Here is a 16,152-nt window from a genome sequence, read left to right as displayed (position 1 = left end):
TGGCATCTATGGTACTTCTATCCCTGGCTATTCATGGCAATATGTTGGCATAATGGAGCATTCATCCCATGCTATTCATGACAACATGTGGGCACAATTGTGTGATCATCCCCCGCTAAACATGACAACATAAGTTGCAAAGCTTATCAAACCTATAGATTTTCATCCTTTAATATCTGTAAATCAATCCTTGAAAAGAATTGCAGATTCCTGAAAATAGATTGTCTAGTCAACAAACATCAACTGACAGAAAAATGTTTTGGCATTTAATACCGGCTAGGGAATAATTTCCTGTATACAAAAACTCAAACTTGATTACTCATGTGATAACAGCATCCTGAAGGCTTCAAAATCTTAGAATATATGCAGACATTTGACCTTTTCCATTTTGGTTTGTAGGTTGCAGTTTTTTCACAGCTTGCCCTGCAATCAATCAAAGCTATTGAGCCAAACATGGTTGAAAAGAAGCTGAGTTAGAGGAAAATAAATATGAACTCCCTCCATAGTGGAAAAAAAACCACTGGGATGTCACCTTGATGGTTTGGCATTTCAATAACTAACGCTTTCTTCAACAAGATTTATTTAAACAAACGTGCCTGGATCTTATGTCTTTTTATAGTTTTTATCTCCAACAAGTGGGTATTGATCATGTGACCATTTGCACCACTGGTAAAAACTTATGATGGCGCTGATTAATTTGGAAAAAAAAAAAAAACCCAATGTTAGCAATTAAACCAACCTATGATTGTCACGATGCCATGAAATAATCATTTCAAGCCTTAGTATTTAATCCCTTGAAATGACCAACCCTAGGCAGACAGACAATATGAGAAATTAACCTGCCAGGACCCAGGACAAGTGAGAAATGATTCCTTGACAGGCAACACTTGCTAATCCTCTGACCATGCAGAATATACAGGAAGCTGGCCACATTTGCAACAAATTTCAAATGCTATTCTGTAAAAGCTTGTGCTATTTCTGCAGATTATCCAACCCTGTTAATCTAAAAGATCAGGCAACTTATATTTGACAACTATTGCCATACAATATTATATAAGTAGTCATTCAATACAGAATTTATAAACACGAACCTAGGTGACTGACAATGTTTGAATGGAATATCTTTCACCCAGAACAAGAGTCATACAATACTTACAGGTATTTAGGACAGCACTCTGACAGGAGGTATATATGCATATATGGAATAGAGGTCAAGAAAGACGTAATCCATATAAAACAGACTGATATATCAGTAAATTTAAGAACGTAATTTACATATTTATGTGTAGATCAAATTTGTCCCCAGTACTTGATCGATGTTCAAAATGATGAGTCTGAGCTTTTGAAAATCTGTGCTTTTTGACACCAAAGTCTGTGTTTTCTGACACCAAAGTCTGAGCTTTCTGACATCAAAGTCTGTGTTTTCTGACACAAAGTCTGGGCTTTCTGACACACACCTAAGTCTGGGATCTCTGACCCCAATGTCTGGGATCTCTGACCCCAATGTCTGAGCTCTCTGACCCCAATGTCTAGGCTCTCTGACCCCAATGTCTGGGATCTCTGACCCCAATGTCTGGGATCTCTGACCCCAATGTCTAGGCTCTCTGACACAATGTCTGGGCTCTCTGACCCAAATGTCTAGGCTCTCTGACCACAATGTTTGGGCTCTCTGACCCCAGTGTCTAGGCTCTCTGACCACAATGTCTTGGATCTCTGACCCCAATGTCTAGGCTCTCTGACCACAATGTCTTGGATCCCTGACCCCAATGTCTGGGCTCTCTGACCCAATGTTTGGGCTCTCTGACCCCAATGTCTAGGATCTCTGACCCCAATGTCTTGGATCTCTGACCCCAATGTCTAGGCTCTCTGACCCAATGTCTGGGCTCACTGACCCCAATGTCTGGGCTCTCTGACCCCAATGTCTAGGCTCTCTGACCACAATGTCTTGGATCTCTGACCCCAATGTCTAGGTTCTCTGACACAATGTCTGGGCTCACTGACCCCAATGTCTGGGCTCTCTGACCCCAATGTGTGGGCTCTCTGACCCCAAGGTCTGGGCTCTCTGACCCCAATGTCTGGACTCACTGACCCCAATGTCTTGGCTCTCTGACCCCAATGTCTGGGCTCATTGACCCCAATGTCTAGGCTCTCTGACCACAATGTCTACGCTCTCTCACCACAATGTCTTGGATCTCTGACCCCAATGTCTAGGCTCTCTGACCCAATGTCTGGGCTCTCTGACCCAATGTCTGGGCTCTCTGATTCCAATGTCTAGCCTCTCTGACACAATGTCTGGGCTCTCTGACCCCAATGTCTGTGCTATCTGACCCCAATGTCTAGGCTCTCTGACCCCAATGTCTGGGCTCTCTGACCCCAATGTCTGGGCTCTCTGACCCCAATGTCTGGGCTCTCTGACCACAATGTCTAGGCTCTCTGACCACAATGTCTTGGATCTCTGACCCCAATGTCTAGGCTCTCTGACAACAATGTCTGGGCTCTCTGACCCCAATGTCTAGGCTCTCTGACCCAATGTCTGGGCTCTCTGACCCCAATGTCTGTGCTATCTGACCCCAATGTCTAGGCTCTCTGACCCCAATGTCTATGCTCTCTGACCACAATATCTGGGCTCTCTGACAACAATGTCTAGGCTCTCTGACCCAATGTCTGGGCTCTCTGACCCCAATGTCTAGGCTCTCTGACCCCAATGTCTGGGCTCTCTGACCCCAATGTCTGGGCTCTCTGACCCAATGTCTGGGCTCTCTGACCCCAATGTCTGGGCTCTCTGACCCAATGTCTGGGCTCTCTGACCCCAATGTCTGGGCTCTCTTACCCCAATGTCTGGGCTCTCTGACCCAATGTCTTGGCTCTCTTACCCCAATGTCTGGGCTGACCGCAGTTTTACTGTATAGCAAATCCATGAGGCTGTTCTCCTTCCTTGACACAACTTGGACATAAAAATATGCCTTTAGGTATAATGACACTTAGAATAAGAACATATAATAAAATCAAGAATGATCCTGATTATAGCGTCAATTGGCCTTGCAGGTATAATTCAAACCCACAACAGTGTAATTTCGGTGGATCATTAATACTATTCAGGAGCAACAATTCTTAAATAATTAACAGTTTATGACAGAACCTTTCTAAATAGGAAATGCTACACTATTGTACAAGGCCAATGTGGCATTGCATAACAATTGCTTGTCTTCTATTTATATAGAGTAACAGACAATTTGGAAGAGGCCTCAAATTTTGCCGTTGAAGTCAAGGATTTTGAATAGCTACTTGGTATACAACGACATCATTAGAAGGAACATCTTTAATAGGGATACTTGCCTTTAAAAGCAAATACAGGCCAACTCTACAGTAAAACATGCCCATATTTAGCTTTATACATTCAAGGTGTAGAGGTAATGGAATGGAGCCATTCTTGACCTTTATCATCCGATATAATGCTACAAAAAATGGTCTCAGAGTACATTTGCCCAAGATGAATAACCCGTTTACAGCCATTGACATTTATTACATTCTTTAAGACATTTTAGTGATGAATGCACTACCATATGGACTTCTCATAGGAGCTTAAGATTCAAGTAATTAGGTTTGCAGACGTTTTTAGAACACAAGGAGAGTCGAAGAAGTTGATAACATATCACTTCAAATGTCACGATAGCTGTTGCGTTATCTTGACACACCATCAGCTAGGTTCACTTCTTCACATTCAAACACATGATGCAATGTGCATTATTGTCACTCAGGTAACATGTGGACTAAGTTTCATGTTAATATTCTGAAAAGAAATTGTGCTATACCCAAGGTGTAAAAAATGTTTGTACAAGGAAAGTAATAGCCAAGGCGAGGAACCAAGGCTATGACAAAACCTTGACAATATGATTATTTAACCGATACATCAAAGACGCAGCTGAATAAGTTCAAGTATGAATATGTATTTTTTTTAATCATAATTCGATTGAGGGTAAACATTAATTGAAACATTTCTAATAAGCGATGGGAATAAGCAGGGGTGGCATGAATTAATGTACCCCGGTAAAACATAATAAATGAAGATGAGCACCATGAAGTGCAACAACTTAAGCAACTTAAACTTTTCCTTGGCTTGGGGAAAAGATCTTTTTAAGATTAAACAAGAGATGTTTGTCAAACATTATGCCCCCTGAGCGCCAAGTTGCCAGAAATATTTGGACAATTGAATGAAATATGCATGGACTGAAATGACAGCTGATTTGTCATTGGATGCATATGAGGCAGGTCATCTACTGGTCATACCTAATCTTCATGTCAAGTTTGATGACCATAGGTCCGGGAATTGTTGAGTTATCACTCGGACAAGCTTTGGTCTTCCAACAGACCGACCGACATGTGCAAAGCAATTATATAACCCCTCTGCTTCGAAGGGGGGCATAATTAAACTAGATGTTCACTGAAAACTGATACTTCAACTCATGCATTTAGTGACATATAAATTTCTACTGTCTACTATATAAGAAAATAAAATATGGACAATCAGAAAACCTTTTTTCAGCTTACAGTCACACTGACCTTGACCTTTGACCCACTGACCTCAAAATCAATAGGGTTCATCTGCTGGTCATGACCAATAAGCCTACCTAGTATGAGGTCCCTGGGTCAAAGCGTTCTCAAGTTATTGATCGGAAACCGTTTTTCATGTTAAGGTCACACTGACCTTGACCTTTGACCTCAAAATCAATAGGGTTCATCTGCTGGTCATGACCAATACACCTACCAAGTATGAGGTTCCTGGGTCAAAGCGTTCTCAAGTTATTGATCGGAAACCGTTTTTCATGTAAAGGTCACACTGACCTTGACCTTTGACCCACTGACCTCAAAATCAATAGGGTTCATCTGCTGGTCATGACCAATAAGCCTACCTAGTATGAGGTCCCTGGGTCAAAGCGTTCTCAAGTTATTGATCGGAAACCGTTTTTCATGTTAAGGTCACACTGACCTTGACCTTTGACCTCAAAATCAATAGGGTTCATCTGCTGGTCATGACCAATACACCTACCAAGTATGAGGTTCCTGGGTCAAAGCGTTCTCAAGTTATTGATCGGAAACCGTTTTTCATGTAAAGGTCACACTGACCTTGACCTTTGACCCACTGACCTCAAAATCAATAGGGTTCATCTGCTGGTGATGACCAATACACATACCAAGTATGAGGTCCCTCGGTCAAAGCGTTCTCAAGTTATTGATCGGAAACCATTTGGTATTCCGACCGACCGACCGACAGACAGACAGACCGACCGACCGACCGACCGACCGACCGACCGACATGTGCAAAACAATATACCCCACTTTTTTCAAAAGGGGGCATAAAAATATGGACAATCAGAAAACCTTTTTTCAGCTTACAGTCACACTGACCTTGACCTTTGACCCACTGACCTCAAAATCAATAGGGTTCATCTGCTGGTCATGACCAATACACCTACCAAGTATGAGGTTCCTGGGTCAAAGCGTTCTCAAGTTATTGATCGGAAACCGTTTTTCATGTAAAGGTCACACTGACCTTGACCTTTGACCCACTGACCTCAAAATCAATAGGGTTCATCTGCTGGTCATGACCAATAAGCCTACCTAGTATGAGGTCCCTGGGTCAAAGCGTTCTCAAGTTATTGATCGGAAACCGTTTTTCATGTTAAGGTCACACTGACCTTGACCTTTGACCCACTGACCTCAAAATCAATAGGCTTCATCTGCTGGTCATGACCAATACACCTACCAAGTATGAGGTTCCTGGGTCAAAGCGTTCTCAAGTTATTGATCGGAAACCGTTTTTCATGTAAAGGTCACACTGACCTTGACCTTTGACCCACTGACCTCAAAATCAATAGGGTTCATCTGCTGGTCATGACCAATAAGCCTACCTAGTATGAGGTCCCTGGGTCAAAGCGTTCTCAAGTTATTGATCGGAAACCGTTTTTCATGTTAAGGTCACACTGACCTTGACCTTTGACCTCAAAATCAATAGGGTTCATCTGCTGGTCATGACCAATACACCTACCAAGTATGAGGTTCCTGGGTCAAAGCGTTCTCAAGTTATTGATCGGAAACCGTTTTTCATGTAAAGGTCACACTGACCTTGACCTTTGACCCACTGACCTCAAAATCAATAGGGTTCATCTGCTGGTGATGACCAATACACATACCAAGTATGAGGTCCCTCGGTCAAAGCGTTCTCAAGTTATTGATCGGAAACCATTTGGTATTCCGACCGACCGACCGACAGACAGACAGACCGACCGACCGACCGACCGACCGACCGACCGACCGACCGACCGACATGTGCAAAACAATATACCCCACTTTTTTCAAAAGGGGGCATAAAAATATGGACAATCAGAAAACCTTTTTTCAGCTTACAGTCACACTGACCTTGACCTTTGACCCACTGACCTCAAAATCAATAGGGTTCATCTGCTGGTCATGACCAATACACCTACCAAGTATGAGGTTCCTGGGTCAAAGCGTTCTCAAGTTATTGATCGGAAACCGTTTTTCATGTAAAGGTCACACTGACCTTGACCTTTGACCCACTGACCTCAAAATCAATAGGGTTCATCTGCTGGTCATGACCAATAAGCCTACCTAGTATGAGGTCCCTGGGTCAAAGCGTTCTCAAGTTATTGATCGGAAACCGTTTTTCATGTTAAGGTCACACTGACCTTGACCTTTGACCCACTGACCTCAAAATCAATAGGCTTCATCTGCTGGTCATGACCAATACACCTACCAAGTATGAGGTTCCTGGGTCAAAGCGTTCTCAAGTTATTGATCGGAAACCGTTTTTCATGTAAAGGTCACACTGACCTTGACCTTTGACCCACTGACCTCAAAATCAATAGGGTTCATCTGCTGGTGATGACCAATACACATACCAAGTATGAGGTCCCTCGGTCAAAGCGTTCTCAAGTTATTGATCGGAAACCATTTGGTATTCCGACCGACCGACCGACAGACAGACAGACCGACCGACCGACCGACCGACCGACCGACCGACATGTGCAAAACAATATACCCCACTTTTTTCAAAAGGGGGCATAATAAAGCATGTTTCCCCCACCACCTAAATGGCTGCTAAAAAGCAAGAAATCACATTAAATGTCCAAGGAGGCAATTTAGGAGATATGTGGTAAAAGTTCCATATATGTAAGGTGGATTTCTATGGGCGTATTGCGGTAAACCCGTGACTTGTACCCTGTGCTTCTTAAGCATTAAAATGTACGACAGATATGGGTGATTTTCAATCACAGTTCTTTCCCTTGACAAAAAAAATAATCAGTGTCTGACCAGCGACCAGTATAAGCAAAAAGGGAGTGAATAGTTTATTGATTTTTGTATAGCTATCTGGCTAACATTTCTTTATTAAAGATATTTGATATCAGGGTTTTAAGTATTCACCGACATCAACACTGTTCCTTTACAACATAGTTTAAGGAAAGCTGTAAGAAATGTGTAATAAATAAGTATTCTCTTTTTTACAATCTAAAAAGTTGTCCATTAGAAACTATAAACATGTATCCCTACAGACAGGTGTCTGTCCACTTCTAACAACCAAGCTCAATCTGACAAACCAATTATCATTGAAATCAAGTTCAATCTTATAATACAAAAATTAGAATAAGTATCATATTTGACCATCTGAAACTTCTGTGTCATTTTCCAAAAAGGTTGTCAAAGCATAACAATAAAGGCTTTAACAAAAATGCTTACAGGTATATGCATTTAACAAGAAATTCTTTAAAATAGGAATGTGTTATATCACTATTTTTTTCTCAAAGTCAAAATACCTTGTTTAAGTAAATAAATCACTCAGAATAAATGAAACTAAAAAATAAATAAAAATAGATCAATCAATTTTTGGGGGAAAATGAACTCTCAATTTTTGGGGGAAAATGAACTCTGGGCCAAAAATCATGTGACCAGACACAAATAATGGAAAAGAGCTGACAGTAGTAGGCTACAGTGTACTATATCTTTTGACCTAAGCAAACACTTTCTTTTTTGACAATTACGAGGCAGATGAGACATATATGGGTGACAGGGAATGGGTAATTTCAACTTCTGCCCCCCCCCCTTGTTGCTAAAATGGGCACTTGCAAATGATTTTTTAAGTAAGTACCAAACAAGATTTTACTGATTTGGGTAATAGACAAGGGCAATGACCAAAACTGCTTTTGGCTAAAGAAAGAAAAGGTTTATAAATAAAAAAAAGATCATGAAAGAATCAGCCGGACCTCAAGAACTACATGGTTTTTATGGTGATTGAGACTTAACAACTTAAGGAAGACATCTTCGGCTCGGGAAAAGGACATGTTTAGCTATAATTTCTGATACAATGAAAAATACTGGAGAAAAACACACCCTTCCTTTGAGCGTGATGGAATTTTCAAGGGGAACCACCAATTTTGGGAAAACCAGCAGTTTCAAATGTCCTCGTTCTTCAACTCTGGAGAGATGCTACTGGTTCAGAAGTGAAGTGCCTCGTGCAAATATTAACTAATGAACAATTGGAGTCATCAAAATAAGACATTGGATGAACCAGGCAGAATTCTTACACTAGTGCTTAGCATTCTTTCATTAACAAGCCTTGTTATCTAAAATCCAGACTTTCAGCAAGCTTGGAAAGTGCTTTACCAGTGCAAGCCAAATGCGGACCTGTGCTGATTTTTACTACTGACTTTTCAGAACAATTAGGTTTTTGACATACTGTTTCATCTTTAAACATATGAGGAACTATATATTAAACTGAGACTTAAGCTGAGGTGACAGTCCTTGAACACATTTCATGTTCTGCTAGCATGTCAAGGAAGAACAATACAAAACCTATTAAACCTAAGTGATTATAAGTTCCATAATAAGAGGCTTGCTGTTCTCATTGATGGTTTTCAAGGACTTCCTTATTTGTGATCGTATTACATCTAATTATGTTTAATAAAATTATATACATGTGCTGAATCATTCTATGAAAATGCGTCATACATATAATACAGTACTTCTATAGTTTTAATAGACTCTGTAAGGAAAGTCTTCATACAAACAACAATATTTCAAAAAATGTCATAAATCACAAAAGTCACTGAAAAAAAAGGTGAAATGCAAGTGGATAACAACACTCATACGTTGTAGTTTTCTGAGGCAATCAACAAGCACCACTTCACAAGTACTCAAGATATGGGCATATGACAAAGGGGTATTGTCATTGGTAACATAATTATGTACCAAGTTTCAAATGAATATCTTTTCAGTTTTTTAGTTATGCCATAATAAAAATACATGACAACCACAAAGACCGAAAACAACACTAAGGCTACGACCATACCTTGACTTTTTTCTTTGAGAAAAATCCCAAGAAAGCTGAGAATGAATAATAATTTGGAAGCAAATACATAACTTAAGTTTATTTCAGGGTGTTAAAGACAATTAAAGAGAATTTCTAAAACATATCAAGATTTTATTTATAATAATGGGCTAGGCCATTTCTGTCTCATTTCAAAGATGAAATAAATGCCACTTTCAATTCCTGAAAATTTTCATTGAAATATTTTAATACTACTGAACGGAGAACAAAAATAATTTAATTACCTGAAAATTTTCCAAGTAAAGTTCTAAGATTTTCAAGTTTAAGTAGACACTTAAAACTATACATGCAAGGAGAGATTTGCATCAATTTTGGCAAGTTCATGAAGCTTGTCAGCATATCTTGTGGAAATTTGTAAAATAATGCATGAGCATTTATACTAATAGTTAAGAATTCTTACCAAGACATCAAGGATGGTTTCCTTGAAGAGGAAGTGACGTGATGTGTCGATCATCATCCCTCGATGCGAGAACCTCGGGTAATCGTTGATCACAGTGTCCCGAATGTACAACTGAAAATAATATAGTATACATTGTACAACCTATCAATTATTTATACATCATTTGCTCATTTTACTATATATATGCTTTATTACACATTTCAGTTAGGATTCATAATGCCTTCGGCTTTTTAATGCCCAAAATGGAGCTTGAACCTGCAATTTTGTAAAAGCATTGAAAGGCATTGACCTTGACAAGTTGGAGTTATATAACTTGTCATAAAAGAGCACACTGTTACTGTGAGCAAGTCCATGTAGTTTGAAGTTGATATCATAAATGATTGTAAAACAATAAGGTAAAAATAAATGAAAAATAACATTTTTTTGTTTTTAAGTACTTTGTGTAAATCTGGTTTAAAATATAAAAATGTGCCTGTCACAATCAAAAAAGACAACCAAGGGCAATAATTATAGAGATTTATGTCATTAAATTGCGTGATGGCTACTGTGAAAAGTATGAAGACAACCTGCCCTAAAACATCAACCATTTTAAGTCAGGAGCCATAATTTGTATTTAGGATAGTACGGAGTTATGTAACTTCATTGTGCGATGGTCCTGAACAACTGTGTAAAGTAATAAGTAAATTGTATGAAGGGTATTGGAGTTAGAAGTGAAAATGCCAACTAGCACGCTAGCCCTAAAACTTTAGCCGGACACCAAAGCCAGGGCAAGAAGTACGGCCTACTTATTCTTCAAATATTTGAGCAAAAAAGGGTTGCTCAGGTAACCAGAACCAAGCATTCAAGTTTTACCAGGTGTCAAAACCAAAACCAGAATATTATTAATGTTGCCTTTAATTCATTTATTCATGGGAGTATAAAAGTCAATGCTTTTCACTGTCTACATTTCCTATAGTAAAAAAAGCAATTACTGTTACAGGTTTCTTCCAATATTTCATTGCATCATACATATCAAATAATAGCTAAGCCTTTCATTGTCAGCCAGAATCAATACTGCACAATCTAGATATCACTGAGAAAAATTACAAGCAAATAAAGCAAACGGATAAATAATTAGTGGCCATGTATGCTTTAGGCAACAATTAATAAATAGTGTGCTTCGGGTTTCCAGACTGACTAAAAAATCTACCTGCCTTTAAGAAGTGAAACCATTTGTTTATTTTTTTGTTGTAATGGTGGCCTAATGCTAAGAAATATCACTGCTATGTATAATCATTTTCAGAGAACGCTTATGTAAGCTTATATGATTTAGATATTATACTAAATAACTGTCATTTCTTCCAAATATAAAGTATTTTTTATGAAACCTTCAACACACCATCTCTGACAGAAAACTCTTATAGTGCTAGACACTAACTACTGTGAATTCATTAATGTTCGTGGGGCATTAATGTTCGTTGTTTTTGGGTGATCCACGATTTCAAGATCCCACGAAATATAGACCCTTTATTCACTTTTTCAATTGCCATGTTATGTACATACTTTAGTTTATTCCTTACAGAGGCCGCAGTATACATTGTAAATATCCGTCTCACTGTATATCTTACTATCATTGTTTTGTTAATATATTATATCTGCCTTTAACAAATAGCAAACCAAATTATTTTAATGTGTTTTTATGAACCAAATGACAGAAGAACGTGCCATAACATGTGCTGTTCATAAAACTATCCAGGTTTACAAGATGTGAGTGATGAGTGTCGGTTCTCGATTTTTTTCTGTAATGAAATAATTAATCAATTACATTGGAGGTCACTGAGCACCCAACGTGACAATGTACAAAACAACGCGTTCAATATACTTATTAGGCCAAACCAAATTGATATTTCGTTCCGCGGATTTACCGCTCCTATTTTTTTGAAAATGTAAAAAAAATTTTTTTATTTTTTTTGTGCGCCCGCACCTCCATTTTGATTGCCAAGCAGATTTTTTTCAGGTAATAATTTATTAAAAGGCTAAAAATAATCAAGTATAATTTTTCTACGCTAGTTTTCGTGTTTTTGTAAAGGGAAGTTACCGATGCGTAGTGTTTTTATACTGTATATCTATCGGTTTAGCATGGGTTTCAAAAAATTCAATCAAAATGGCGGCTTCCGGTACAAACAATGTGGCTCGAAGTTTGGAAATAAAATCTTATTTTTGACAATAAATATGTTTTGAGCATGCTTGAAGTCATTGTTGATCGCCTCATGCACTAAAGGATCATTATTTAAAGCAATCATTATGCAATAAAGAATGTGTACTGGTATCTAAGACTGGTAGCTATTATATTGCGTAATTAGTGACTCGTTTTGAATGGAAATCGGACAGGTCAACTTAACTGCAACATGTGTCATTGTTTGGTCCAAATTGATGTATCAAGCTCAATTTTGATCAAATTCTGACAAAACAACAGTTTTGAACAAATATCTTTTCACAAATAGCGATATAAACACTGGTCTGGATATACCTCAACATAAGTAAGCCTAAGTCTATCACCTTATATTTTGTTTTTATTTGCAGCATAATCCGGGATTGTAATGCACTTGTCAATTGTAACCACTGCCCCGCCCACCCCTCGCCCTTGTTCCAGGGGTATACGGGGGACAGCAGAGGAAATGGGCTGTGTTTTTACCTTTCAGGTGGCCCGCAGTGCCTAGTGAATGTGGTTTTGTCTTCATATTGAAAATAGTCAGGAATGGGCCTCACATAGGTATTCGGGGTTGCGGGGCCATTTGGCAGGGATTTTACCAGCAGTGTGTCCCTGCAGGTCGGGTATTTTACCCGGGTTTTGAGAGACCTGAAGTCAAAGTCCCTGCTATTTAACGGACTTAGGGGGGGGGGGGGGGGGGGGGGGGGCATATACAATTGGCTGGTGCATAAAAACATCTAAATAACCAAAAAAGTACTGTGAAAAAAAATACCCTTGTTCTTTTTGTTTTAATAATCACATGTCATTGCATTTCCTGTGATAATAAAAACAAAATTTAGTCTATGTTATATGGAGTCTGATGTTTGATGATGCCTGTGTAAGTGATCATTTTTTCAAATCCCAAATCAATCCTACGTTATGTCTAAATACAGTTGCATATGATGTTAAACTGATTCAGGTAGATTTATTGAAGTCGTTTCAAACTTTTTACAAAAGCAGGGTTATTTATTATTATGAATGATTGTCATATTAAAGTATGTTTTAATTATATAAGAAATTAGATTTATTCATATAATGTTTGTACTAAACACGGATGAATAAATAGTATGTATTCCGACATTTTCCCAATGTCCATTAGAGGTTCAGTTCAAGATGGCATTAAAATGGGTTTAAGGGCAATTATTTGGAACAATCTTTCTTATTTATATTGAATATAAGGAAAAATATATTTTTCGCTCTTCGCTCGCTTCGGTTTTTATGAAAACTGACAAACTTTTATTTATTTATTTTTTTCGCTCGCTCGCTCCAATTTTTTTTGGCAAAAATCCGAGGAACTAAACATTAATTTGGTGTGGCCTTAAACAAAAAACGTGTGAATAAATATTGAAATGAGATGAATTTCAAAAGTGATTGAATTTGTAAACATCAGCTATCTTTAGGGATTGTTTACTCAAATATACAGACCTTCTCGGTGTTTTCACAGTTTGCAAAATTCTTAATTGGCATTCAATGGCTTCACCTATCTGTATTTAGGATCAGGGTATATCTTCTTTTATGACCTTAATTTCCAATTAAATCGATAATTGACGTGGATATATGCACTAATTGGCATGTCATACCACTTTAGCGAGTGTCATAAACCAAGTGACGTAGAAGACGGAAATCACGGGCAAGCGCATGGAGATTATGCAGTCGATCTAGGCCAATTGCAGTTTTTTTGTGTTTTTTTTTCAAAAATGAAAAACCACGAATTCAAGTACCCACGAAATTGTAATTTTTCGACAAACCACAAAATTTCATGCCAACGAATATAAATGATTTCACAGTATAATAGTTCAAACTCACTCACACCAATAATAAATCAATTAAAATCATGTTAAGGGGAAAGGTATTAAGTTGTTGCTTCTTTGTTATTCAAACTTTCAAAAATATATGAGGAGGGATTTTTTTTTTAAAACGTGTCAGAATTTCGTTTTTATTTTTTCTCCCAAAAATTGCGAATAAACACATTGGCGAATCTGAGTAACTAAATATTTTTTTGCTCGCCTTATAAAGAGATATTTTATTTTTGTATGACACAATTAGAAGTAGAATTCTATTCAACCATATTCTGTAACTCTAAACCACAAAAGCATATCTGAAACTAAAGCAATTCCTCCAGGGATAAATTCTACTGTATTAAATGAAGAAAACAATACACATTAATTATCAAAGTCCATCAAATTACTTGAAAGCAGATCCAATGATCTTGAAATTGGACACTTGTTGTTTATAAAAAAAAACAACAACATTGATTGCTCCTGTAAACTTTGCTCCTGTAAATTTTCTATCAGATACTTGTAGGTTATTTAACATTGTTTTTTACAATACAGAAAGATTTATTTGTACATTCCCAGCTGTTTATGAATCCAAAAATATCTCGTTTTGTGTGAAGAAAAATATTAAACTAAACAGTTGTTTTTGTAAAAAAAAAAAAATGATGTCTCCCCCTCTGCACATCATCTCAATATGGTGAACATTTGTGGCAAGTCAAATTCTTCACGAGATATGGAGTGGACCCTAAATGAAGTCATGACCTTTGACCTCATAAGTGTGACCTTGACCTTGAACTGAGCTGGTTGTCACAGGTGCTTTGCACATAGTCTCAATATGCTGAACATAGGACACAAAAAATAGTCATATTATAGTCATATGACCCTTGACCTCTTAGTGTGAACTTGACCTTGAACCAACCGAGTTGTAAAATGTGCTCTGCACATCTTCTTAATCTGGGGAACATTTGTGGTGATTTATTATAATGTTGCAAATAAATATGCTAAAAAGTGTTTTAGTTTTATTCACTGAAGTATTATTTACATCATTTCCTTTTAAGTATCTATACCTTTGTCACAAATTTCAGTCTTAACGTTTAACATGGGATGTTTGAATCATTCAATACGGAAGAAATATGGGATATTTGTATGCATGTGTGTCCAAATATGGAAATATATGAACGGTTAAGTGTTAATAAGGAGACTCTAAGCCCAAATTCTTACATAAATAATAGTGCTTGGCATTAAAAACGTCAACAAGCCCTGCTACATAAAATCTTTAATTGCGGACTTGTGCAAGTTTCCACCACTGAAATGAATAATTAACTTACATTTCAGGGTAGCTATTTATCTTAACATACTGTGTGTTTATGCAACATCAATTAATTAGTGATAAGTAGCCTAGTATCTATCTTCTGAGACATTTTAATCAATGGATGCCCAATAACTTAGCTAGTAACATGACCATATAAAAAGTACTTCAACCATCTAATGCGACAATAGTTTCGCTAATGTTCATGTAATAACACATACAATCAGTCATCCAACAATGCTGATGAATATCAATTAGCTTGGTTGTCACATTAAAGTATGCATGGTCAGGAAAGTTGGTCTAACTGTAAACAAGAGCACAGCCACTCTGACATACCATATACAGCTGTTAACCAATGACTTAAATATAGCTTAATAAGTGTGCCGTAACTCGTTGGTCTTCCCTCAGCTGGTCAAGGAGAATAATTTGACAATTATGGCAGTCTCAGAGATATTCTTTGCAGTAAGTTATAAATATATGCATATTGTCAATGAATGCTATAGAGTGAATATTAAACGCTTTAATATGGTGACCAGTTTTTTAATTATAAGTTTAAAGGTTTCACGCACACACACATGCACACGCACACGCACACACACACACACACAAACATGCACGTAATAACGCACGCACACCCTACATCTTCCTGCGGGGGATTTCTCTTCCAGTAAAAAATATATAAAAAAATCACTCAAAGGTATAAGGATAGCGAGATTAAAACACTTTAAAGTGAAAACAAGCCATTACAAGCCCTTGTGAGGACACTATAATCATGTTTAACATACAAAAAGGCAAAGCAGAAAAAAACATCCAAGTTTGGCTGCCATTTATCAAGAGTGTTTCTATATCAGGAAGAAAACAGTGAATAACACATGCCCCCTAAACTGTTTTTATTTCAAAACAAGAACATCAAGTTCTCAACGAAAGGATTCCTTTAATACAATCAACATTCTTTTCCTCCTTCAAATGTTCATCCAAAGTGTACCATAGCACAACAGAATGTATGTTTAAGCATAAATATGTTAAGATTTCTTA

At 37.7% G+C, this 16,152-nt stretch overlaps 1 protein-coding gene across 7 annotated transcripts in view; it reads right to left on the bottom strand.

The window, feature by feature from the left end:
- Positions 1-16,152, bottom strand: part of LOC128242495 (uncharacterized) — a 75,631-nt gene that overhangs the window by 25,320 nt on the left and 34,159 nt on the right. For all 7 annotated transcript variants that reach the window (XM_052959658.1, XM_052959661.1, XM_052959660.1 and 4 more), the window contains one exon: positions 9,804-9,914. In XM_052959658.1, the coding sequence (XP_052815618.1) occupies positions 9,804-9,914 (111 nt within the window). The remainder of the gene's footprint in view (positions 1-9,803; positions 9,915-16,152) is intronic.

This window comes from Mya arenaria, chromosome 8 (assembly GCF_026914265.1).
Source record: "Mya arenaria isolate MELC-2E11 chromosome 8, ASM2691426v1".
In the NCBI taxonomy this organism is placed as follows: Eukaryota; Metazoa; Mollusca; class Bivalvia; order Myida; family Myidae; genus Mya; species Mya arenaria.
The sequence above is the reverse complement of the archived record's forward strand: the minus strand, read 5'-3'. Positions and strand labels throughout refer to the sequence as shown.